Source organism: Amphiprion ocellaris, chromosome 21 (assembly GCF_022539595.1).
Source record: "Amphiprion ocellaris isolate individual 3 ecotype Okinawa chromosome 21, ASM2253959v1, whole genome shotgun sequence".
Classification (NCBI taxonomy): domain Eukaryota; kingdom Metazoa; phylum Chordata; class Actinopteri; family Pomacentridae; genus Amphiprion; species Amphiprion ocellaris.
The window spans coordinates 23,107,123-23,131,937 of record NC_072786.1 but is presented as its reverse complement, the minus strand read 5'-3'; the positions used below and the strand labels follow the sequence as shown (position 1 = coordinate 23,131,937).

Here is a 24,815-nt window from a genome sequence, read left to right as displayed (position 1 = left end):
AACAGTGACAGAAAATTTAAACTGGAAAGCCCCTGGGATTGAGTTGCCTTCTGCTTACCTCTCAAAATCACACAGACCCTTCTTAAAACAGACAACAACACCAGCGTGGTAAATGTCAGCTGAACATTGTGGATATCACATGAACTGTAGGAATTATGTGTTAACATCTCCCGTGAGAGAGCCCTGATCAGCCTTAGACCATATGGTCAGAAGACCGCTAACTCAGCACAGAGCCCCCACTGAGCTAATCTGTGGTCCAACAGAAACAAAGAGTGGACACAGACAGACAGTAATGGTCCCAGAGGGAGAGATTAGCTTCTTACTGCTCGGTGGAATCAGGAGGAGCGATGGGGCTCAACGGGCCATCAGTGAGCTAAATGCAGAGCTATTAGTCTTATTAACCTGCGCCCCTGAATAGCATCATGGTGAAAATGATATTAACTGCTGGCTAAGGATTTGACCATGGCCGGGTAGACACCATATTTCTCAGAGTCACCAAGTATAAATCAGACCATTAACTACTTTATCAGGTTTATTGATTTTTACTAATAATAGATATAATGTGTTTAATTCACAGGGAAGATAGTTGGGAATGCCATTCTCCTGTGTGCTACATCCAGTACTTAGATCTGTTACACTCAGTTACTCACTATTGCAAAGATGCACAGTTAATGTCACGCCATCACTAAGTACATATGACAAAAAATGACAACTCAAACCATGACATCTGTTGTGGAGCCTACATTTGCACCATAATAAACACATGCCATGTTGGTGACAGTCACTTGCCCGCTATTTAATTCATCCATGCCATTATCTGTACACCGCTTAATCCTCATTAAGGTCATGGGGGGCTGGAGTCTATCCCAGCTGACTTAGGGTGAAGGCAGGGGACTCCCTGGACAGGTCACCAGTCTATCACAGGGCTACATATAGAGACAAACACTCACATGAATTAGCCTAAGCATGTTTTTTGACTGTGGGAGGAAGCCGGAGTACTCTGTGAAAACTCATGCATGCACAGGGAGAACTTGAAAACTCCATGTAGAAAGATGTACGAAGAATGTACGTGTATGTACACTACCAGTCAAGCGTTTGGACACACCATCTCATTAAATGTTTTTTAGTTAATTAATTTATACATTGTAGATTAGCACTGAAGACTTCAAAACTATAAAAGAAAACTTATGGAATTATGAACAAACAACAAACAAAAAAGTGTTAATCTTCAGTCAGTGTTAATCTATAATGTAGAAAATAATTTAAATAAATAAAAAGCATTGAAAGAGAAGGTGTGTCCCAACTTTTTCCTGGTAGTGTATGTGCATGTACTGTATATTAATGTCCAAACAAATGACTGCTTTAATGTTAAACTAATAGACATCGTATCTTTTAGTGCTGCAAGCTAAAACAAATACTGCTGGTTTCATATTGTCTTAGTTGTTTTTCTTAAGTACGTCTCACCAATGTTATTACTAATTGAATAAAATACTAAATATGGTAATTATAATGAAACATTAATGAAACACGCCAGACACGCCTGACTGAAATCAGGGTAACGAAGCCTATTGTGACAAATTTAATGACATCAGTGTATTAATTGCTTTTCATGGGTGTGGACTTCCATTTACAGAAACTTTGTACTCTGTAAAATATAAAACCTGGTCATGAGCCAAGTTTTAATGGACTTGCATTAAGGTAGTGAAGCAAACCCAGACTGACACACGTGCATGCACAAAAACATACAGTACAGCTGTATAATTCTGCTTATTCCACTTGTTTCCACTCATATCTGTCAAGCAGCATGAATACCAATAGATGCACATGTATTTTCATCTTGCAGATTGTTTTCCTTTCCCTCTGTTAAATCTTTACAATCAGTTCCTAGGCACATACACCCTGTTTATCAAAGTCTAATAGGTTTTTGTGTGTTACACTGAAATGATCTTGAATGATGAAAAGCCTGTCTGCAGTAGAGATAAAGTGGATATGCAGTTTCTATCCTTGTCTTTCTCACTTTTATTTGCAGTCGTGCTTTGTCTGATCTTTCTTTCTTTCTTTCTTTCTTTCTTTCTTTCTTTCTTTCTTTCTAATATACTCATATATGCTTCCTTTTTTTCCCCTCTGTTGGATTTCGAAGTTCATCTGAGTGGGACTCAGTGGCAGTTCATTTAGATTCACTGTAACTGTAGCCACTCCTGCCATGCCAAGTGCTTCTGTGCCTGTGTACACAGCCTTGTTTTTCTGACCAGCTCTGTTTCTTGTGCCTTGTGCTGTGCACTGAGCCATGAGTAAAAGCATTAACATGTGAAAGAAACACACTTCATTGTGAGGCACTGTGCACAGCTTTTTAGTTAGGTCAGAAGTAGAGGGGACAAAAGGAGAAGAAAAGAAAGAGGAGGGCGGGAAAGTGAGAGAGCATCGGAGAGCAGGAGAAAGTTTAAAATTAGGCTACATCAAATCACAATACCCCTGTTCAGGGCACTTGCTTCAAACAAACCAGTAGTTGTTTGGTTAAAGTTTCCACAACAGGTTTGAAATTTTAAATAACTAAAACACAGTTTCCTACATTTGACTTCATGATGTCCAGCATTTGTGAAGTAAGAGTTGAGACATTCTGGTCCACGATAAGGCAGCTGGTTCTGTGTTTTGTCATCTATGTTGAGCTCACAAATAATGTTGTTTTTTTTTGTTTGTGTTTTTCAAAAATAGAGATCAGCGCTGTGAAACTGTGCTACACTACAAAATGACAAGTTTTAATACTTAAATAATTCAGCCATACATGAAGAAGAATAATGATGTAGAAAGTCCCACCTCACAAGTTGACAGGATTGTTTCTTACTTTGGTTTGTTGCACATGAAGACCTGGAAGTCTGAACCGGAACGCTGCAGTTTCAAGGTGGAAATGCTCATTGAGGTGGTGATGGCTTATTTCACTCATGATGCGTTTTCTAATATATAAAAAAAACTTAATATGGATGTTAGTGAGTTGAAAACTGTGATTTTTACTGCATAATGTCCTTAAAGTTCTCCAGCACTTTCCAGCATGGGGCTGCCTCAGATTTGAAAATATTGAAAATATTCTTGCACATCCTTTTTTAATTGTCATGTATACAGCCATTAGGAACATATTAATAAAATACATCTAGTTAAAAAAAAAAACTAGTTTACGCTGTGGCTCAGTGAAGTGTCAGCTCAATAATACACCTCTCCATGCTAATTTGAAAAAACACTGCTATAATTAATCCATTGGTCGTATATTTTAAAACTAATTTGGCAACTGTTTGACAATGTGAAGTCTATTATGTGTAATACTTTGGTTAGAGGCCAACAGCAGAATAAGCAATGAAAAGTATAAAAGATAGATGACATATTGAACATTCTCTACAGCTTTGAAGGTTGGATACAATTACCAAACTACTGTTTTCAGCGTAGGTGAGTAGATAATGCATTTTTCCATCATTTAGACCTTGAAAGTTTAACATTTAGCATTAACATTTAGAAACAACTAGATATGCTGTCATCCATTTGGCTCATAAGCTATGTTTGAGTCCAGCGTTACCACTATTTTGTATACAATTGTTATGATAATTGTCCTAGGAAGAACATTAACATTGGTTTGAAGTCATGTGTCTGGTAACACAACAAATCAAGTCCAAACTTTCTTTTTCTTTTGTTCTGTTTTACTATGTGGATGGGAAAATCTAGCTCTTTACCTGCTAAGCCTCCTACTATGGTCCCTAGGTGGAAGTGCTAAACAATTTGGGGGAAATGTCTGAATTATTAGAATTTTTTTGCATCATTTTTGAAAGTCAGGCTTAAGTTTAATTGTCATTTTGTAATAAATTCAAAACATTTGATGTGCGTTACTCCAAGAGATTCCATCAAAAGCTTATCGCTGTCACACAGGAAGGATGTCATGAATTTGTACAACCACTGACACAACAGTTTAAACCCTCCATCAGAGGCACTGCACAGCATGTGTCCTAAACTGCAGCCTTTGCATCTTGCTAATTGAATTATTTCAAGTAATGATTTCAATTTGAAATTGAATAATCACTCAGCCTTAGTGAGCAGTTGAACTTTGAAGCATATGTTGTAGTGTCATGTTGTTGTTTCATCCACAGTTACTTTGAAAAAGCTTTTACAAAATTGCATTTTCAAAAGCTACTTTTACAAATATTGCCATTTGATTGCGGTTTACTCAGTCTTCTTTAAAGGTTTTCAGAATATGAGCATTAAACCTATAGGTACATTATGTACTATATATTTGTGGAGGAAAAAATTCCTTCCTCCTCTTCTGTGTTGTCCTTGTCATTACTCTCTACCTCGTCTCCAGGGGGTCCCTGGGATCCTTCTGCCTGAAAGACACCCCTTAGGGGCCCATCTGTGATGTGTGTTTGTGTGCATGTAAATGTTTGTGTGTAATCATGCAATCTGGTAACCCGCAGTTTTCCTTTGCAGGCAAATGTAATGTGGAAGTCCTTATAGGAATATTTTAGACATACTATATGGTTGAAGATCAAAAAAATGTAAATGTAACTTTCTTCTTGCCTTTTCGAGTTTTATTGATATGGTATTATGAGCTTTTTTTCCTCCTAGACCAGCATCAATATGAGCCATCAGAATACATTTACACAGTTACATAAGATGAGATTTTTACTGGAGCAGGAGCGATTTAGAGAAAACACAAATACAGTATAATTGAATCAAAACGTTGAATTCATAACTGATGAATTTCAGTATTTTTTGCCCATTGTCATTTTTCTATACGTGTTTATCTGTGTCTTTGCCTCCCTCTATTCTCTGTGCCCGTCTCTCTGTCTCCTCTCTTTTCTTGATCCAACTAAGTCATAGCCAGCGGCCATGCAGGCTTCAATACTCCCCTAGTGCTTTGTCTGGGGAGCACAGACACACACACACACACACACACACACACACGCACACACACACACACACACACACGCACACACACACGCACGCATGCACTTACAGATGATTTGAAATATGAATGCTTCTTTCCTCATACATTTGCAAAATAAATTTCTTTACAATTTAAATGATCTGATTGGAAACAGAAGTGGACTGTGACAGACACCAAATGATTTATATGCCCACATTGAGAATCAGAGCACACATTTGGTTAAACTGTGCAGTCGTTTCCAAGAAAACATCCTGTATCTACCCTGCAGTTGAACAGACTGCTGCTCCTCATGCTGCATGATCATTAGGACGAGACTGATAAGGACAGCTAGAGAGGCTGTGTGATGACTTCATCTTGCCATGTCTCAGAGGGATTCTCAGTAGAATTCAGGTTAGTCATGGAAAGTATAGTTTTGATCAAAGTGTCAGTTTCTATTCACCAACCTTAAGTGTTTGTAGTGATGAAAAGATAATGTCAAATAAGCAATTTCTAAGTTAGCGTAGCTGCATTGATTTTTCCAAGGTAGGAAAAGGTGTGAAGTTATGTTCAAACTGACATTAGCACTGTGTGAGGAAAAAAGTCAGCCTAAAATGCAGCCGCCCAGTGAGATTACTGCATCGACACTGTGTGAGTGCTGACAAAGGGAGGATCAGAAAAAAGCAGCTCAACTTTTCCAGAGTTGTAAAATCTTATCTCACAGTGCTTTAAAGCATTCGACAACCTTTTGTTAAAGATAAGCCTTGAAACTCACACATCTCTTACTCAAACTGACCTTCCTCAGTCGCATTTTATTTTCTCTCTGGTACTTGAAGTAACACACACATACTGTTCATTGAGTTTCTTTGACACAGTGCCTTTTTTGCATGAATTTTTAGTTAAGCTCATTTATCGCTGATTGGAGAAGAACACTGTCTGTTATAGGTACAATATATAGTAAGTGTTAGGCATAGACAGTTGTATAGAAGTTATTGCAGGTGCTTTACACCAAAGTTTATTATTTCACAGACCTGACTGCTAGGCTGGGCAAAAATTTATATTAAAAAAATTATTATTGCATAGTTAAAACTAGAAAAGCACTCAGAGCACGCAGTACTCCACCAAGGCTGTTCATTCCTTTTATCATTTCCGACAAATAAGTCCCAATAAGTCCGCAGCTGTCGATTTTATAGTAGGATCACAATCATGTGATCATCACTTGTAGTCATAGTTACAGTGACGCTGTGCCATTATCAGTGATACAGAAATCTTCAACAAATCTAATCACTTGGTCCTTGTGTCATTTCTATCCTTCTCTGAAAATTTCATGTTTATCCGTTTTTGAGTAATGTTGCTAACAGACAGACAAACCAATGCCGATCGTCACATAATTATGCCACGGTCCCAGGTGGAGTAGTGACAACAGTACTAAAAGAACTTAATTAATGCTGCACCAGTAGCATTTTTGTATTAATATGGATCAAACATCTGTGCTTAGCTGAAGGAGAATGTCAATCTTAACTCCCGATGCTAGCCACAGCCTGGTCTGCATTAAATGAAGTTAGCAGCGAGCTGGTGAACATAGTGGAGCATGTTACGGTGCACTTAAAAGCAAAGAGGAGAGAATGCAGGTGTTTTGAATGCTAATGTTGCTCTGTCTGCTGGATGTGTAAATAGGCTGTTTGCCGACACATTCACCCTACCTGTATGTGGAATTAATGTCAGTGTTGTGTTGTCTGTATGCTCCACTGCCCCCAAGCAAGCAAAAAATCAATCACTACTGCTTTAATGCCTTTCTCTGAGACTTTGAATGAAATACACAAAGACATATCTGAAGTTACTGATAGTGTTGATTTCCTTCTCAAATAATGAGGACAGATTTGGGTTCCAAGTCAAGCCAGGGAATAATGCAATTCGTTTAATGCATCGTTTATTGTGTTATTTATCTCTGACTATCTGTTGAAAGACCTTAACCTGATTTGGTTTTAATCCTTGTGAGTATGCTTCCTCGTGTCTTTGTTGTTTTTATTATCACCGTTTTAATTACAGTTTTAGTGTCCCATGAGGGTTTTGTGGAGGCTTTTCCACCAAGGCAAGAAGAAAACACTGCATCCTTGATTCTAGTTATTTGAGTGTCTCTCAGCCAGTTAGCTGTTTCTTCTTTCTCGCATTTGTTGTCTCTGTTTCTCTGTTCATGCTCATGTTCACCACCCACTATGTTCTCAACTGCTCTCTTAGTCACCAAATACTTTAGGCTGGCTTCTCTTCTGCTCCAGTTGTTGCTCAGTCTGTGTGGCTGCTCCCTGAGCCTTGTGGGAGACATGAAGTAATGATGCAGAGGTGTGTATGTGCTTGTGTTTCTTTATTCACAAATACACATCCTATGCTACCCATTTTCCCTTCCTCGTTCCTTGCTTTCACCAGTATGCAGCTGGGTTAATGAGTTCATCGACTGCTATTTCGGCAGCCCGACATGAACGTGACAGGAAACAGTGTGAATGGAGATGACTTCAGTATCCAAAAACTACAGTAAGCTTCACAGAACATGCCAGGGCTGGGAGAGTATAGCTGAAAAATGTACCACGAATAAATGCTTCATGTCAGTGGATTTAGATAATTACTGATCATTTTTAACGAAGAACAGGGAAAAAAGGTTTTATTTGAATTTATCCACCTTAATTTGATTTTAAACCACTTGTTTATCAAGATACACAAGTAATAATTTTAACACAAAGAACAATCACACAAATAAATCTGTTTATGCACCCAAATTAAAATTAATAAGGATACACAGTGATATCCCATAGATACAAAACAAATAAGAAAAGCACTCAGAGAGCACAGTACTCCACCAAGGCTGCTCAGTCATATGATTTCTGACAGATGAAATCTTTTAACAGTTTATGGTCTGCAGTGGTCGATTTGTAGTAGGATCACAAGCATGTGATCGTCAGCAGGCAGCTGACGTAGTGTTCACTTGTTGTCATAGTAACAGTGATGCCGTGCTGCTATCTCACAATGATACAGAAATCTTTAACAAATTCGTGGATCCAGATTAGAAGCTGCATCACTGCCAAAATCTAATCACTTGGTCCTTGTGTCATTTTTGACCTTCCCTGAAAATTTAATTCAAATCCGTCAGTCCGTTTTTGAGCAATGTTGTGCGCAGACAGACAGACAGACAGACAAATCAGTGGCCATTGTCACATAACTCTGCCGTGTTCCTTGGTGGAGTAATAATCAAAGATAGGAAAACCTGTAGGTGCCGTGAAGACAACTAGGGCGAAGCTGTTGCACCACACTTAGGTTAAGGTTCTGTTTGCGTGGCCGGAACCAGGACACCACACTGGACTCTATGTGAACCCCAACAGCAGCCTTCAGAGGAAGCCACTGGGAGTGCATCACTTCAATGGAGGTGGTGGGAGTACTTTTTGACTGCAAAACCCATCTCGCATGGGCAACCACCAATCCACTGCCATCTGCAGCCTCCATCAGGAGATGTCTGCAGGCTCAGACTAGCGCTCCTCAGGAGGCCTGCATGGAAGCCCCAGGGAGCAGCACAATATTATCAAGGGACATAACAGGCTGTTTGTAAGCCACGAACGAAGCATGCTTGAGGTGTGCAACCATTTTTGATATGTGGTTTCATGGCTGTTTATATCTGTTAAAATCACACAAACATTCTGTAGAATAGTTATCTTATTGCAGCTGATGAAGTGTCTGTCACTGCTATATATTCAAAATCCAATCTGCTGACCTTTGACTGTTGAAGACAGATTAGACTGGGGAGGTTGGCAAACACTGAAGACATCTCATAGGTAGTTAATAATTTTGTTTTTCAGGATAAACCTCAGTAGGAGTCTAAGAAGTATAGATGTGTGCTAAAGTGAGATTTGTGCTGTTTTATTTTTTCATCAACCTTCACTGTGTAGGTTCAGATAAACAATGAATCATTTCAGAGCCAGTCTGCCAATGTTTAATATTTAACTGATGCTCTCGGGACTTTTTCATGTTCACACGTCCAGACTGAGTCGCCAAGATCACATGAAGAGCATATGGGGATTCTGAATCATACTCCCGTCTTTTTTTCCTTTTTGCTTCCGTTTTGAATAATGTGACTGTTCTGATTGTCAGATATGGTGGCTGCTGATGTGTGTGACAGTCCGTCATTATAGTACAATGAGTGATGTGTGTGTGTGTGTGTGTGTGTGTGTGTGTGTGTGTGTGTGTGTGTGTGTGTGTATAGTCCTTTCTCTGTCATTTATAATAGATTCATTTAGTAGCTTAGATCTTGTCAGCTTCAGGCTCAGTCTTTTATGTCAGTCAGTCAGTAAGTGTGTGTGCGCTATGAATGCATTCACAGACATTGATTCTGCTGAATAAACCTGACTGAAGTCTCTCCTCACACAAAGGTACAATTCTTATTTCTCCGCTCAGGCGTCTGCAGGGTTGTAATCAAAGAGTGTTACTAACTGAGATGCTAATGGAAACTCATGACTCCAGCTGGGGCTGAACAGTTGCACTCGAATAGTGAAATTCAACACTAAATATTGAGGTTTCAGAGAACCGAGTTATTTATTGTTGTGCTTGGAAACATAGTGGCTCCAGATATATTAACCTACTTTGCTCCACTGTTTAAAAGCAATCCTAGATATAAAAGTAACTGTTACATTACAGTAGCAATGACCTGTGCTGTCTTTGTTATCTTCTATTTTTGCAAACATCCATTCTAAATCTTCACAGGGTAGCAGACCAGCACATAGAACACACACACAGAATCTGGACCAACAGATACACACTACCGTTCAGGAGTTTGGAGTCACTTAAAAATGTCCTTAGTTTTGAAAGAAATTTATTTTTTTTCAATGAAGATAACATTAAATGAATGATAAATCCAGTCTAGACATTGTTAATGTGGTAAATGACTATTCTAGCTGGAAACGGCTGATTTTTAATGGAATATCTCCATAGGGGTACAGAGGAACATTTCCAGCAACCATCACTCCTGTGTTCTAATGCTACATTGTGTTAGCTAATGGTGTTGAAAGGCTCATTGATGATTAGAAAATCCTTGTGCAATTATGTTAGCACATGGATAAAAGTGTGAGTTTTCATGGAAAACATGAAATTGTCTGGATGACCCCAAACTTTTGAGCGGTCATGTACTTCAGGGTTCCTATGGAGAAATTCCACTTAATAAAGCTGGAGCTGTTAACACTGTGAACACATGCCACCAGCAATCAGGAAACATTTCTGAGTATACATAATTAAAAGTACAACTAATTAAAAGTAGTACATAATTAAAATAGCAAAACATTTAAAACAAATGAATAAATAAACATTCGAACTGAGCCATCAGTCAGTTTGTGGTTTCATACTGCAGCAAAAGTCTGCTTATATTAGGCTACTGTTTAAAATTCTATCTTATACAAGCTCAGACGAGTCCTTAAACTGATTCAATTTACACCGCTGAACTCTCTAAAATCTTTCTGACCAGTGATTTTCCGTGCAGTCTGAATTATTTGCATTAACTTTGATTTTGAGGACACAGAAATGCTTCCACACCATGTAATCACTCCATACCTGATAAGACTCTCTAAGTCTGAGGGGAACCTGAGAGGACGATTGACAATAGAACTGAGATACAGAAATTGGAGAGTAACTGTCATGTGTTGGAGGTGTTAGTTAAAGACTAAGGAAAACTGCAGGCTGATTAACAAGCTGCTCTGGTTCTCTAGCTTTCTATAGAGCGTTTTAACAGTTAATCAAGGACAGTTGTGTTGAGTGCTTCATCCATAATTAGTTTCTTACAGCACAAATAGATCCGTTTAGCTAGCTGGGGTGCTGAAAAGTAACCAATGCACACTTTAGTCTGTCTCCATTGGCTATTTCAGAGGCTGCTGGAGGCTCCTTAATTCTGATTACAGAAATTAAACAATTTAGTGGTGAAATGATTGGCCGATTAATGGACTTGTGATTTATCAGTGAAAAATACAAATTTTCTGGTTGCAGGTACTCAGATGTGTAGATAAGGCTTTTGTATTAGAACAATTTTCTGTTATTTTTTTAGTCATTCTCTACAGGAAGTGATTGATGAATGAATTAAAAATAATCAACATCATAATACATACTGGCGATAATCAGTAAGTGTAAATGGATGAAATGATAACATGACAGCAAATAGAGGGCTCTCAGTGCATGAAATGAGGTTAACCTATTCAACTGCTGCAACTGCCAGCCAGACAATAACGCAAATTCAAAAGCGTCACCATGGGTTCAACTGAACCAGCAGCCTTTTTTTTTTTTTTTTTTTTTTTTTTTGCTTTTAATATTTGATACTTATTCAGCTATTTTTGCCAGCGGTGATGCAAACAGGAGCAGACAGTCCCCTAAAAAAATCAAGCCCTACATTATTCAATTTAATAATCCTGCATGTTATCTGAACCGTTAGCTCACTCAGCAGTGCAGAACCTTTTCACAGAGGGTGAAATCAGCTCTCGGTGTGTTTATGCTGTCCAAGGGAGCTTAATTGGTGTGAGCGTAGGCAGGGAGTGAGAGACACACAGGACACACACTTATGTCTGTGTGCATCTCTTGTGTATGTGCAGGAAACACACCATCCATTGCACATAAACACACACTACTTTCTTCCTTTGGTCTCCCCTCTGTCCTCCTCCCCCTCGTGTCTACTACACCTCCTGTTCTTTGTCTCATGCTTTTCTCTCTCCCCTCTTCTTCTTCATGGGGAGATGTTTTCTTTATCATCTTCTCTCTGCTCTTACCTTCCCCTCTTTGTCCTCTGCTGCTGGATCTGCTTTCTGCTCTTTGTCCTCTGTGCACTCTCCTCCTCTCTCGTCTTACCTCTCCCTCCCCTGAGACTGAGGGGTGAGTTGAAATGATTGGGGTGTTGTGGATAAAAAGAGCAGCAGCAGCTGCATCAGGTGTAAATGGTTTCTGTCTTTACTACTTTACCAGCTGACTGCGCTTTTGGCTGCTGCAAAAAACTAAGTCTCAACATGAAGTTTTCTTTCCTTCTTCTTGGTGTTACAGCTTTAGTTCACAGATCAGTAAATGAAATGTACATTTTTAGATAAATCATAACATCCTAACTTTATGAACCAACACAATTTGACTCCAAGATCACGATGCTGAATTTTATGTAAATGAAGCACTTTCTTCTTACTGCTTAAATTTCTTAGATGTGATCTTATCTGTTCTGTTCAACTTTTTTTTTTTTAACATTCATACTAAAAAAATCATAAAACTAAGTGAATGAGACAGCGAGGGAGGAAGATATCAAAGCACATAGGGGAGAAAGATAGAATAACATAATGTTCATTATATTCCACCACTCTTAGCTTTAAAAGTCTCCCCTGTGAATTGACAATAGGTACACTGGAAGCAGCAGCAGACTTTTCCTGGGACGGCTTTGAAAAAACAAACAGAACTAAGAGATTTGAAATGTAATTTCTGTATATAATCATCAAAACTTGACTCGTTGACTGAGTGTGAGTGGGTGTACGAGTGAGTGCTCATGGATTTAAATGAAGATGGGAGTCTTCATTTAAATCCAAGTCTAGCTTCAGGGGATTTTTTTTTTTGTTTCTTTCTCCCAACCTGTCAGCTACTTGTTGCCATGGTAGCGTTATGTCAAGAGGAGGTACTTGGTGTGTGTGTTTGTTTTGTGTGTGTTGTGATGCTGACAGATGAACCTGCAGGGGTTACTGACACACCCCAACACTCCCCTGGCATTATCCTGACACACACACACACACACACACACACACACACACACACACACACACACACACACACACACACACACACACACACACACACACACACACATGCTAATGGCAACATGTTGAGCAACAAGCATGCAATTTCATTATCCAACCATTACCAGAATCTTACATTTAGTCTTACCCCTGTGTGGTTGTTAGTGATAAACTGGATACAGGGAGTTTAATTCCAAATTTAAATATCCGTCATTTAAAAATGTGGCATGAAGTTGAACAGAATGACAGAATAATCCCTGACTTCAAAGTAAAACTGTGTTGCACAGTGTCTAATTTAATTGCAATGCTGTAACTCACAAATCTGTTTTTATGTTCGGTGAACACTGAACATGAGGATTTCTTCATTTTCCACTGAAATTACCCAAACACATAATGTTTCTGAATAGTGTAATGTAATCATGCAATGTTATGCATGGCCCTGTTTTCATTTTTAATACATTTTAAAATTATATTCATTCTCAGCTTCCAGTGTTCTTTTCTCTAAGTTCGTCTCTGAAATATAACTCAGAATAACGAATGCAGTGAAGTGGGCCTGCCCTAAATATGCATGGAGGAGCTGAATGAACGTTGTGGATGTGAACTCACAGGAAATTAACACATTCATTCATGCAAAGACGAGAGCTGTTCATGCATACACTGCAGTGGATACAGCAGTTCAGAATAGTCACACACGTAACTTGCACCTGTGAATTAATATTTTAAACAGACTCACATCATGCATAGATGTGAAGATATTGGATGTGTAGATGCAAAAATAAAGAAATAATAAATGAAGGCATGTGCATTCAAAGTAGTGATAATGCAAGCAGATTATGTGACATGCAGTCATGAATAAATTCAGACACATACATGCACACACACAGCACATCTGTAACTTTAAACATGAATTGTAAATTCTGCCATGTGCTCACGGATAATCAAATCAGTGACGCAGATATTTTGAATTTGTGATATTTAGCAGGATATTTATGCTAAATGAGTGTCTTCTGAGCCTTCACAAAGAAGAACACAGCTTTTTCTTTCATGCTTCATTGATTGGATTTTTTTTTTGTGTGTGTTGCATGTTTGCCTACAAATTATGTTTGTCCTGGTGCCGTTCATCTTCTTTTACATTATTCATGTGAAGAGCAGCGCTGGTAAAACACACAAGTACAAACACACCCAATACACATCAATAAGTTGAAGCGGACTTCACACTGCGCAATCTAAAAACAATTCACAGCATATTCACACATATACAGGACATCAATAAACACACACACAGAATACAAAACATGCAGTTACGCAGAAGCAACGCACACACATGCACACTCACATGTACTACAAGCATAAAGAGTGACCTGAGGCCAGCCAGTCATGTTTGACCTACAGTTTGACCATCTGGCCCTGTTTTAGTTGGACTTGTTGTTTTCTGATGTCATCCTGACTGTGTACAGCAAAATGCATTTATATTTGTATTTTACTGGTACATTAAAGGTCCTATGTGAAGCATGCTAACATCCATAAATCATGAGCATATTAAAGCCTTTTTAAGAGCGGTTTTAGTGCCAGTCCAAGAATTTTACACTGTAAGAAAAGTCTTCAACATCTCCTATTAGAATACAAATAGGAGGGGCACTGCTTTTTCCAAGAGCTAAATTTTCACAATTTTTAGAAACTAAACACTAAATGACTGTCTCAATATTTAGAATGAAAATTTTAAACAATTTCTGGAACTAGAAGTCAGTCATGTTAACAAATACATATGCAGATTAAACTGTTGTTAACAACTGGGATTCACAGTTTGTCACAAAATTGGCTCATATCTGATGAACATCATGGAGTCACTTATTCACTGTATTTAATGTGAATAATGATCCAGCTGCTGGAGACAGCTGTGCTGCAGGAGTAGATGTCCACAAATACTGTCCCAGCAACTTTATCAGTCCATTAAATCTGTCAGCACTGACTGGCACTGTAAAATATATTTGTATTCAGAATAGAGTGTCTGATGAATTTGTCTTGAAATACGATGCACTTCATGACTTTATTTGAATGTTGTTGAAGGCATGTTCAGGATGAGCCTCTGGTCGCTAGCTAAATCTGACAGCCACCAAACACTTTTTCTTTTACAACTTTATGCTCCAGAGTTCATTAACATAACTGACACAGTTAGCAGTTACACAGTAGAGAGGTTTACTCATTTTATGCCATCTGTCTGGACAGACAGCAAACACACCTCCTCCTTATAAAACAGTAAGAAGCTCTACTTACCGGTGCAACAAGTAACTGCATACGCTACCGTTCAAAAGTTTGGGTTCACCTTGAAATGTCCTAATTTTTGAAAGAAAAGCAGTTTTTTTTTCAATGAAGATAACATTAAATGAATGATAAATCCAGTCTAGACATTGTTAATGTGGTAAATGACTATTCTAGCTGGAAACGGCTGATTTTTAATGGAATATCTCCATAGAGGTACAGAGGAACATTTCCAGCAACCATCACTCCTGTGTTCTAATGCTACATTGTGTTAGCTAATGGTGTTGAAAGGCTAATTGATGATTATAAAATCATTGTGCAATTATGTTTGTACATGAATAAAAATGTGAATTAACACGTCAAATTAGGATGACGTCAAACTTTTGGACGGATGTGTACCTCTCATCTCTTTCCTTCTCAGTTAATGCATTTCTGTTGTATTAAATTGTTTACAGCAAACATTTGATAAACAGGTATTCATTAACATCCCTGCTCCATATACAGGTGCCCTGAGCCAGCATAGCTGGGCTAAGAAGTATCTGTCCTGTAGCAGTGCCAGGCAGTCTCCTGTGGACATTGATGAGACGTTCACCCAGGTCAGGCTGCAGTACCAGAACGTACAGCTAGAGGGCTGGAACAAACTGACAGCAGAATCCACCACCATCCACAACAATGGGAAGACTGGTATGTTGATATTCCTCCACCTTCCTGCTCGTGTGCCTTCCACTAAGATATGCATTTTGAGAAATTACTCGTATTAATCAGCTTTAATTCTAACCATGACCAAAAGGTTTCCACAACCTCAATCAAAGGTCAACTTTCATAAAAATTCTTGCTGCTGAAGCCACATTTGAAATACAACGCTGCAGGAAATCAAACCATAAGCTGGCTTACTTATATTGACCTTCTATCTTCTTTCAATCCGCAAGAAAAGCTTATTTAAGCTGCAAGCACTGGAAGTAGATACAGTATGTAGTAGATTCAATCTATGGAAATGATCTTGACATTATTCTGGTGCTGTAAAGCACAACATCTTAATCCCTGGCTGTGGAAAGAAGCTTAACTTTCCAGATGCAACAAAAAAAATGATTCGCAACTCAGAGGTTAATGACGGAGAGAGCGACTAGGATTTAAAGGAGAGAAAGTCAGACACAGAAAGAAGAAGCGAGAAAAACTAAGTAATTGAGAGAGAAGCAACCAGAGGGACAGCAGTACAGAGCGATCATGTGGTGAAAGGAGGAAGATCAATGCCAAGAGGCAGAGATGAAACTGAGCAAGAGAAAAGAGGCAACAAAAGAGCAAGAGGGAAAATGTATGGAGAGGGAAGGAGAGAAATGAGAGCAATGTGAAGAGTCAGAGAGAGGAGAAGCGCCATGTGGAGTGATATCTGGTGTGATAAACAAATGAAAGCTGTCTACCATCACCATCTTTCCAATACTCAGCTGGGGTTGTATGTGTCTGTGTGTGCGCTCTCTAAATGTTAATGGTCCAGACATTAATCTTTTTTTTTTTTTTTTTTTTTGCTCAGTGAAGTCAGAGAGGAAATTGTGGATTAAAACCGATATTACATTGCTGGCAGGATAATATAATGAAAGAAATATATGACCTGCACAGTTGCACTAAGCTGAATGGTGTGAGAGATCCTTTAGTATAATAAATGTTAAATAAATGTTATATCACATAAATCATTTTTTTTCTTGATGTTCACATGTGCCTCCAATAAGCAAATATAATGAAGGAAAGTGGACTTGAGAAAACTGTATTCTTTATTCACAGTAAAATTACTGAATAAAATGCACTTAAGCTGCGTGCTTTCTCTTTTTTTGTAGGTTAGCAGTGGATAAGTGGTTCAAAAAGAGTTGCTTTTGAATTATAACACAGAACACAAGATGTCATACTAGATTCTACCTGTCAGCAGCCTTACAAAGGTAGCAACAAGCTGGTGAACATAATGGAGTGTTTAGTTACTAAAGAGCTGAATATTTCCTCTCATGAATTGCTGCAGGCCACAATAGAGCTGGAAGGAGAATGAATATGGACTTACATTTGTGTTGTGCACAAAGTGAAAGCTCTGCAGCTGCTGGATGTGTAATAAAGCAACTGTTCACCTTTATGACAGACAGCCACAAAGTAATAATAGAGGACCTTATTAGGGCTGCACAATCAATCAATTATTGATCTTGGTCACAATTTTAGCTTCCCACAATTAAATGAGCATGATTTACTGTGCTATTGACATTTAATATTTGTGCTCTATTCCCAAAAATACTCCTCATGCACATAAAATATACTTGTCTCAACTTGTGGAAATCTGACCTGAGAACGGCTTATTTCACTTTTCAAAGTCATTTTTGGTCACTCACCTGTCTGAACCGCTGCACTGCAGTAACTCTATAGGGAGACTAACAGTTTCTCTGTGCACGGTTGCCAAGATAGCGATTGCCGCAGCCTACATGTGAAGCATTTAGGGAACATTGGTAAAATGTAGTGTCTCTTGAGAAGCAGATGTTCAGCGAGAAAGAGTTTTGAATTTCATTTTATTTATATTTTGTCTCTCTGTGATGCACTAAATTCATTATTTTAAGTCTTTTTTGATGCAAAGATTTATACATCAGGAATGTAGAGCAAGATCAAAGTCAAAAGCAGTGTTCTGTTTGTTTAAGTGGGAAGGTGCAATGAATTTTGTCCCTAAAATGAAAGTCATAATCATGATTGTGATAAATAGTTAGGGCTGTCCTTTTGGCCATAGTCATGCATCTCTACTCTTTATTACTGCCTTTATATAGTAATAATGTACAATTTTAGCTTGTTTTGGTTGCTCCCAAGTGGCTTAAACTCAGACAGTGCTGTGTTCAGTATTGTTAATTACTCTGCCAAGGAACGTAATCGAGTTATGTGACTAGATTAGCGTTGGTTTCTCTGTCCGTCTGTTCTTCTGTCTGTTACCAACATTACTCAAAAATGGACAAGCAGATTTGGATGAAATTTTCAGGGAAGGTCAGAAATGACACAAGGACCAAGTGATTAGATTTTGACAGTGATGCAGCTTATAGTCTGGATCCATGGATTTGTTAAAGATTTCTGTATGATTGTGAAATAGCAGCACGGCGTCACTGTAACTATGGCAACAAGTGAACACTACGTCAGCTGCCTGCTGACGATCACATGATTGTGATCCTACTACAAATCCACCGCTGCAGACTTAACGGGACTTATCCTATCCTATTAAATTGTGGGGGTGTTTCCGAGACCGATCAATTCCCGCCGCCCGCTACGTATCTATGTCACACAATTTGGTATCCGTGCATAACGTACACATGCATAACACACGCCTGTGCTCAGCGCAAGGTCATTTTGTTTGTGAGTACATCTATATTAGATGACCACTTTCTAAAAAATGCTGCATTTCTGACAATGCCATATGGGGGGGTGAACAGCCTTGGCAGAGTACTGTGCTCTCTTTGTGCTTTTCTAGTATTAATTATTGTATTGCTGAGATGACAAGTTTGACATCCCAAAATACATTGCAAATTGACTCAGAATATCCACATTTAATGCAGGAACACATTATCATATCCAAGTTGTAGCAGCAACATGCTATATGTCCTTTTCACTGTGGAATAACATGGATTTTGCATCATTTATTGTAATGTAAAGGAAACAATTAAAGAAATGTTTTGAGTCTACAAATTACCACTTGCTACCATCATGCCAGTAGCTTAGAGCCAGAAGACTTAAATTAGGACAAAAGTTTTAAGCCAGCAAGTGTTGTTGGTCACGCAGAGTCCTCAGATGTACTGTTGATTAATCCTGCTGTAGGTAAAATTTGATGCCCCTCAGTTCTTTAAAATGAAAGTCATCATTTGCTAACATTAAACTCATGTGCCTGTGTCTTTTTTAGTGGCCATCGATGTGGACGGAGAGTTCTTTGTGAGTGGAGGAGGACTGAGCTCCAGGTTTCGTGTTAGTAGAGTCACCTTCCACTGGGGACGCTGCAACGCAACATCAGATGGGTCTGAACACAGCCTGAATGGGATGAAATACCCTCTGGAGGTAAAGGGCACCAGTACACAGCATCTGTTTTGTCGAACAGTGAACCCTGCATAAAGATAACCTGTGTGTTTCTGGTTGTGGTTTAGATGCAGATCTATTGTTACGATCCGGATGACTTCCAAAGTCTGGATGATGCTATAAAGGAAGGAGGGAGGGTGGCTGCTTTGGCTGTGCTCTTTGAGGTAGGTTAAGTTGATGATTGAAACCTCATTGTCAAAGGTCGATTTCTTTATCCTCAAATAAAGTATAACTAACGTTGTTGCTGTCTGTCTATTAGATGCCTGATAGAAGCTTGTGTTTTTGTTTACAGATTAGCCTCGACGACAATGAGAACTTCACTCCTGTTCTAGAGGCCATCAACACTGTCAGCAGGTTTGGTAGGTCACTGCTACATTACTCTGTAATACAGCTTGCTAAAAATGAACATGAAGCTGTGTGCCGATGGTGACAGAGTTGACCTTCAGCTGGAGAGCCTGGGTTAAAACCTCTGATGTGTTCAACGAAGCGCAAGACTTTAATTTGTAACCTGCATCATGCAGCCGAGTACAGGTGCAGCAAAGTGTTTTCTCCTGATAGTAGATCTAGTTGTGCTGAGAAAAGACAGAAGAAATGTATAAACATATATCAACATATATACTACACTAAAATAAAGCAAAGTATTCAACAAAAATGTTCCAACAATGCACAAAGTACAATCAAATAGATGACTAAAATACCACAAGAGGTATATTAACATATGAACATCTTTCAGTAGTGTTGAAGTGTAACACTGAACACTGTAAATTTGTTTCTTTCAAGAAGATGAAAAATGGACCTAAATATTTTTTTGTATTTGCAAGCTAAAATTTGGGTATGTAAATATATATAATAATGGTGCTTTAAACAGAAAAGCAAAATTTCTGATCAGGTAATGCAAGAAGCTGACAAACAACTAACTAATTGCAACTGGACACTAAATTAGAATGTGAGAGTGTTTAGTCCAGGTTCTTAGTATAAAGTAATCAACACAACTAAAGGCTTAAAATCATGTAAACAACCAAAAGTCATATTTACGTCACATGTTCTTGTGTTGCAAATACATGGGCCAGATGTGGCCATCGAACAGGTTGGGGGAGTCTGGCGTCGTGTAGTTCCTAGAGCACCTCCTCTTTTTGCATTCCTCTTATGGGATGAAAATAAAGTAATGCTGGTCCAGCACATCGATCAATGGTCTGTAGGTGTGAAGCAGGAAGCCCTCCACAATAAGGATGTGAGTCTTCTCCTCCTTGTGGTCAAACTTTGGGACGATCTCTATATCCAGGGTGTGAATAATGCCATGATACTTCTCAAACTTCACCAGGTTCTCCAGCCACACGTAGATCGTACTCATGACGTCCAAAATACTTGAGGAATATACTGTCTTCCTCACGAAACACTTGCAAATCTTTCTTTGAAGTTTGAATTCTACATTGTATACATCCATATTAATAAGGAAACAATTGTCTTCCTTTTTCCTTTGCTAGTTTCTTGATGCATTACCATTACCTGTTGATCATTAATAGATCTTCTCGGATAGTTCTGAACCCGAGACCATTCCAGAGATCAGGATCTACATTTTATTTTCACACGAGTCTGAGTCCGACCTCATCTATGATCACAGATTCTGGGTGTATTTAACATTATTTGTAATACCTGAGTGGATCTGAGATGACCCAGTGTTGAAGTGCTGTGTGTATATTGTAATTTGCAGCAAAAAATAGTATCGTAGCATTGCTATCGTTAGCAGGTGTGTCAACATAAAAGCAGTTGCTGTTATCATTCTAAAGGGCAAACAGTTTTCTCTTTATTCTGTTAGACGCAACAAAACTGCAAAGCTGATTCTAAACGAGTCACCTTTGTCATTTGTGACAGCAAGTTGGCTTTTATATTTCCAGGTTTGTTTCAGTACAGGCACAAATTTTTTAATCCATGAAGATCTCCGGTATTTAGTGTGACATCACTGGTAAGACTGTATTGTCTTCATGCACATGCACAAGGAAAACAACGGGCACCCACTCACAGACAAACTGCTTCACAGCCCTATTAGAAATCATAAAGTCCAAAGAATGCTTTTAAATCTACTTGACACAAAAATAAACAGGTGATTTAATATAATTTTACCAGACAGTAGGGTAATGCAGAAACATTACTGCACAATAAATTATACTTTCCTCTCCAAAACAATAAAATGCCTAAAGATCGCTGATTTCTTTTTACTAAAACTCATCATGCATGTCTTAGACAACACACAGCCTGACATTTTTAAGATGCTTTGTCTCAGGTTGTTTTGCTGCTTGGGCTTTTTCCAGGTAAGAGTGGATCAGTGGAGGCTTTCACCTTGAGGTCCCTGCTGCCTAATAACACAGATAAATACTACATATACAACGGTTCTTTGACTGCTCCTCCCTGCTCCGAAATGGTGGAATGGATCGTCTTTAAACACACTGTGGCCATATCAGAAACACAGGTTGGTAAATATTATCACACACAAACACACTGTCAGTCATGCTGTCTTGATTAACATCTCAACTAGAAAAACACTCAGAGAGTGCAGTTCTCCGCCAAGCCTGTTCATTCCCCCATATCGCATTGTCAGAAATGCACCATTTTTTTCTAAATGCAGCATTTGTTTATTAATTATTGATGATCAGAAATCACGGCACCATAGAATGTGGCCATTTAACACAGATGTACCCACAAACAAAATGACCTTGCCCTGAGCACAGGTGTGTCTTATGCATGTGTACATTATGTACAGATACCAAATTGTGAAATCTAAATATGTAGTGGGCGGTGGGAATTGATCGGACTCAGAAACACCCCCACAATTTAATCAATTGTCCATTGTATCATTTCCAACGAATAAGTCCTGAGAAGTCCACAGCGGTGGATTTGTAGTAGGATCACAATCATGTGATCATCAGCAGGCAGCTGATGTAGTGTTCACTTGTTGTCATAGTTACAGTAACACCATGCTGCTGTCTGGCAAAGATACAGAAATCTTTAACAAATCTGTGGATCCAGACTATAAGTCGCATCACTGTCAAATATAAACATTTGGTCCTTGTGTCATTTCTGACCTTCCCTGAAAATTTCATTCAAATCTGTTAATCCGTTTTTGAGTAATGTTGCAAACAGACAGACAAACCAACATCGTTCGTCACTTAACTCTGACATGTTCCTTGGCAGAAAACTGAAGTAGCACTGGTTTTCATCCACTTTCTTTCCCTCTGAATGTACCTTTATGCATTTGCATCATTCTCCTGCACAGCTACAGTCATGAAAAGCTTCTTTTCAAATCAGTCACAGCAGCTCCAACTTCTAAATAGATGTATCAGTGCCTGATGGGAGCATGGAAGCATTGTGATGCAAATTTTAATGTTAAACACGTGCCGTCACACTTGTGTCTATTGTTGCATTGGTTCAAAGCCATAAAAGAAAAAACAGCAGTCGACAGTAGCTTTGGTATTCATTTTAAAAACACCATCTCCTTAAAATGGAGGAACATCTTATCCACGGTTAGTGTCACTGCTGCCTGTAGTCATTGTGTCTGCCTGTAGTTTATGGCTGGTTTCAGGTCAGCTGTTTTTGACATCTGCACGAAACAAAAACAAAATGTTATGCTGAACTGATGCAGTGTGACGGGTTTGGTCAGAACTTACAGAACAGGGTTTTATTGTGGCTTGATGTGGTAGAAAAAGCAACACAAGCTGACACTGAGCTAACCAAAAATAGAGCAGCGCTGTCTCTCTGCCTCAGTCTGGCACCAAAACAAGCCTCTTAAGCACACACACACTCACAGCATCAGTTTTGAGTTTATTTTGTCAAACCACATACAGACAGAGACGATGCAAAAGACATGTTTATTTGCTTTGTTTCAGTTGCCATTTTCTCTCTGTTCAGCTCGTGTTCAGTCTTCACTGTCTGTGTGTGTGTTGGCAGCTGGAGGTGTTCTGTGAGGTGATGACCATGGAGCAGGCTGGATATGTGATGCTGACGGATTACCTGCAGAACAACTTCCGAGAGCAGCAGCAGCAGTTCATGGGTCAGGTGTTTGCTTCCTACACCGGAGTCGAGGACGTGCTCACACCCAGTATGTCACCACCTATTACAAACAAAAAGTTTGCTGCTTGTGTTTTTGTTTTTTTTTTCTTCTTTCTACTTCAAAGCAATTTAACTCAGATCACTTGATTTCTGTTCATCCAATTTTCTCACTATTCATCATGTCAGTTTCTTCTATTATTGTTGTCACAGTTTTACATTAAAGTTTAAAGAAGAAGATGTAGCAATGTGACAGTAAAGGGTTACGTTTCCAAAATGTTCACATTTTTAATTCATTTCTTGTTTCAGTTCAGTTTCAATTATAGCATCCCATATCACAACATACAGATACACTACTGTTCAGAAGTTTGGGGTCAATGTCCTTATTTTTGAAAAATAAGCATTTTTTTCAATAAAGATAACATTAAATGAATGATAAATCCAGTCTAGATATTGTTAATGTGGTAAATGACTATTCTAGCTGGAAACAGCTGATTTTTAATGGAATATCTCCATAGAGGTACAGAGGAACATTTCCAGCAACCATCACTCCTGTGTTCTAATGCTACATTGTGTTAGCTAATGGTGTTGAAAGGCTAATTGATGATTAGAAAACCCTTGTGCAGTTATGTTAGCACATGGATAAAAATGTGAGTTTTCATGGAAAATATGAAATTGTCCGGGAGACCCCAAACTTTTGAACGGTAGTGTAGTTTACATATTAAAGTCAAAAACTAACATCAAGTGTCTTGGTAAGGTGTTGGACCACCACATGCTGCCACAACAGCTTCAAAGTGAACATTAATTCTACAAGTCTCTGGAGCTCTCAAGGTCCAGGATGTGATTCAGTTTTTTTCTTAAATCTGTCATTCATCTGTACATCATCTCTGTGCGCTTTACATAGTAACATCAAGACCTTGCAATATAATAGAGAGAAACCCAACAATTTCCTATTGAGCAGCATTTGGCGCCAATAGACACTTAACAGGAAGAAACCTCTGGCAGAACCAAACTCAGGCTGGGAAGCCATCTGCCTCGACCAGTTGGGGTGAGAGGAGAGAGAAAAGATGAGTTGTGCTGTCTTTGGCTTTCAGAAACATAGTGACAGCCAATATAACCACCAGTTTACTGTATTGCAGCCTTATGTTCTAAAGTCACAGACTAGATTTTAACCTGTGAGTCTGCTCTTGTAGATTCTGTAAACATCTGTGTGTATCCCGAGTTACATTTTTTCCTCATGAAAATAATCCCTCCCTTCCTTAAAATGGCTAAGATGTAACTTTATTCATTGCTTCCTATAGAATGTGCAGATCTATGAAGTTCCTGTCTCTCTCTCCATTTCCCAGCATTGTGATCACAGCATCTTAATATTTGAGTAATTCAACCCATACATGTTCGACCCAGAAATTGATATTGAATAAGAATAATGATGCAGAAAGTCCTATCCTGCAAGTTGACAGGATTGGTTTCGTAGCTTAGTTATACACTGCCCGTCTAAAACAAAAGTCGCACACTCTAATATTTCGTTGAACCACCTTTACCTTTGAGAACGGCACACATTCGCTGTGGCATCATTTCGATATTTATTTCTGTCCAGAGGTGCATTAATTTTTCAACAAGATCTTATATTGATGATGGGAGAGTTGCACAAAGTCTTCTCCAGAACATCCCAAAGGTTCTCAATGGGGCTGAGGTCTGGATTCTGTGGCGGTCAATCCATCTCATACTCCCTGATCCACTCATTCTCAGTGTGAGCCCATGAATCC

At 38.8% G+C, this 24,815-nt stretch overlaps 1 protein-coding gene across 3 annotated transcripts in view; it reads left to right on the top strand.

Moving 5' to 3' along the window:
* Positions 1 to 24,815, top strand: part of ptprz1b (protein tyrosine phosphatase receptor type Z1b) — a 74,712-nt gene that overhangs the window by 26,950 nt on the left and 22,947 nt on the right. For all 3 annotated transcript variants that reach the window (XM_035955156.2, XM_035955155.2, XM_035955153.2), the window contains exons 3-8: positions 15,442 to 15,621; positions 18,839 to 18,990; positions 19,077 to 19,172; positions 19,301 to 19,367; positions 21,318 to 21,475; positions 22,951 to 23,101. In XM_035955156.2, the coding sequence (XP_035811049.2) occupies positions 15,442 to 15,621; positions 18,839 to 18,990; positions 19,077 to 19,172; positions 19,301 to 19,367; positions 21,318 to 21,475; positions 22,951 to 23,101 (804 nt within the window). The remainder of the gene's footprint in view (positions 1 to 15,441; positions 15,622 to 18,838; positions 18,991 to 19,076; positions 19,173 to 19,300; positions 19,368 to 21,317; positions 21,476 to 22,950; positions 23,102 to 24,815) is intronic.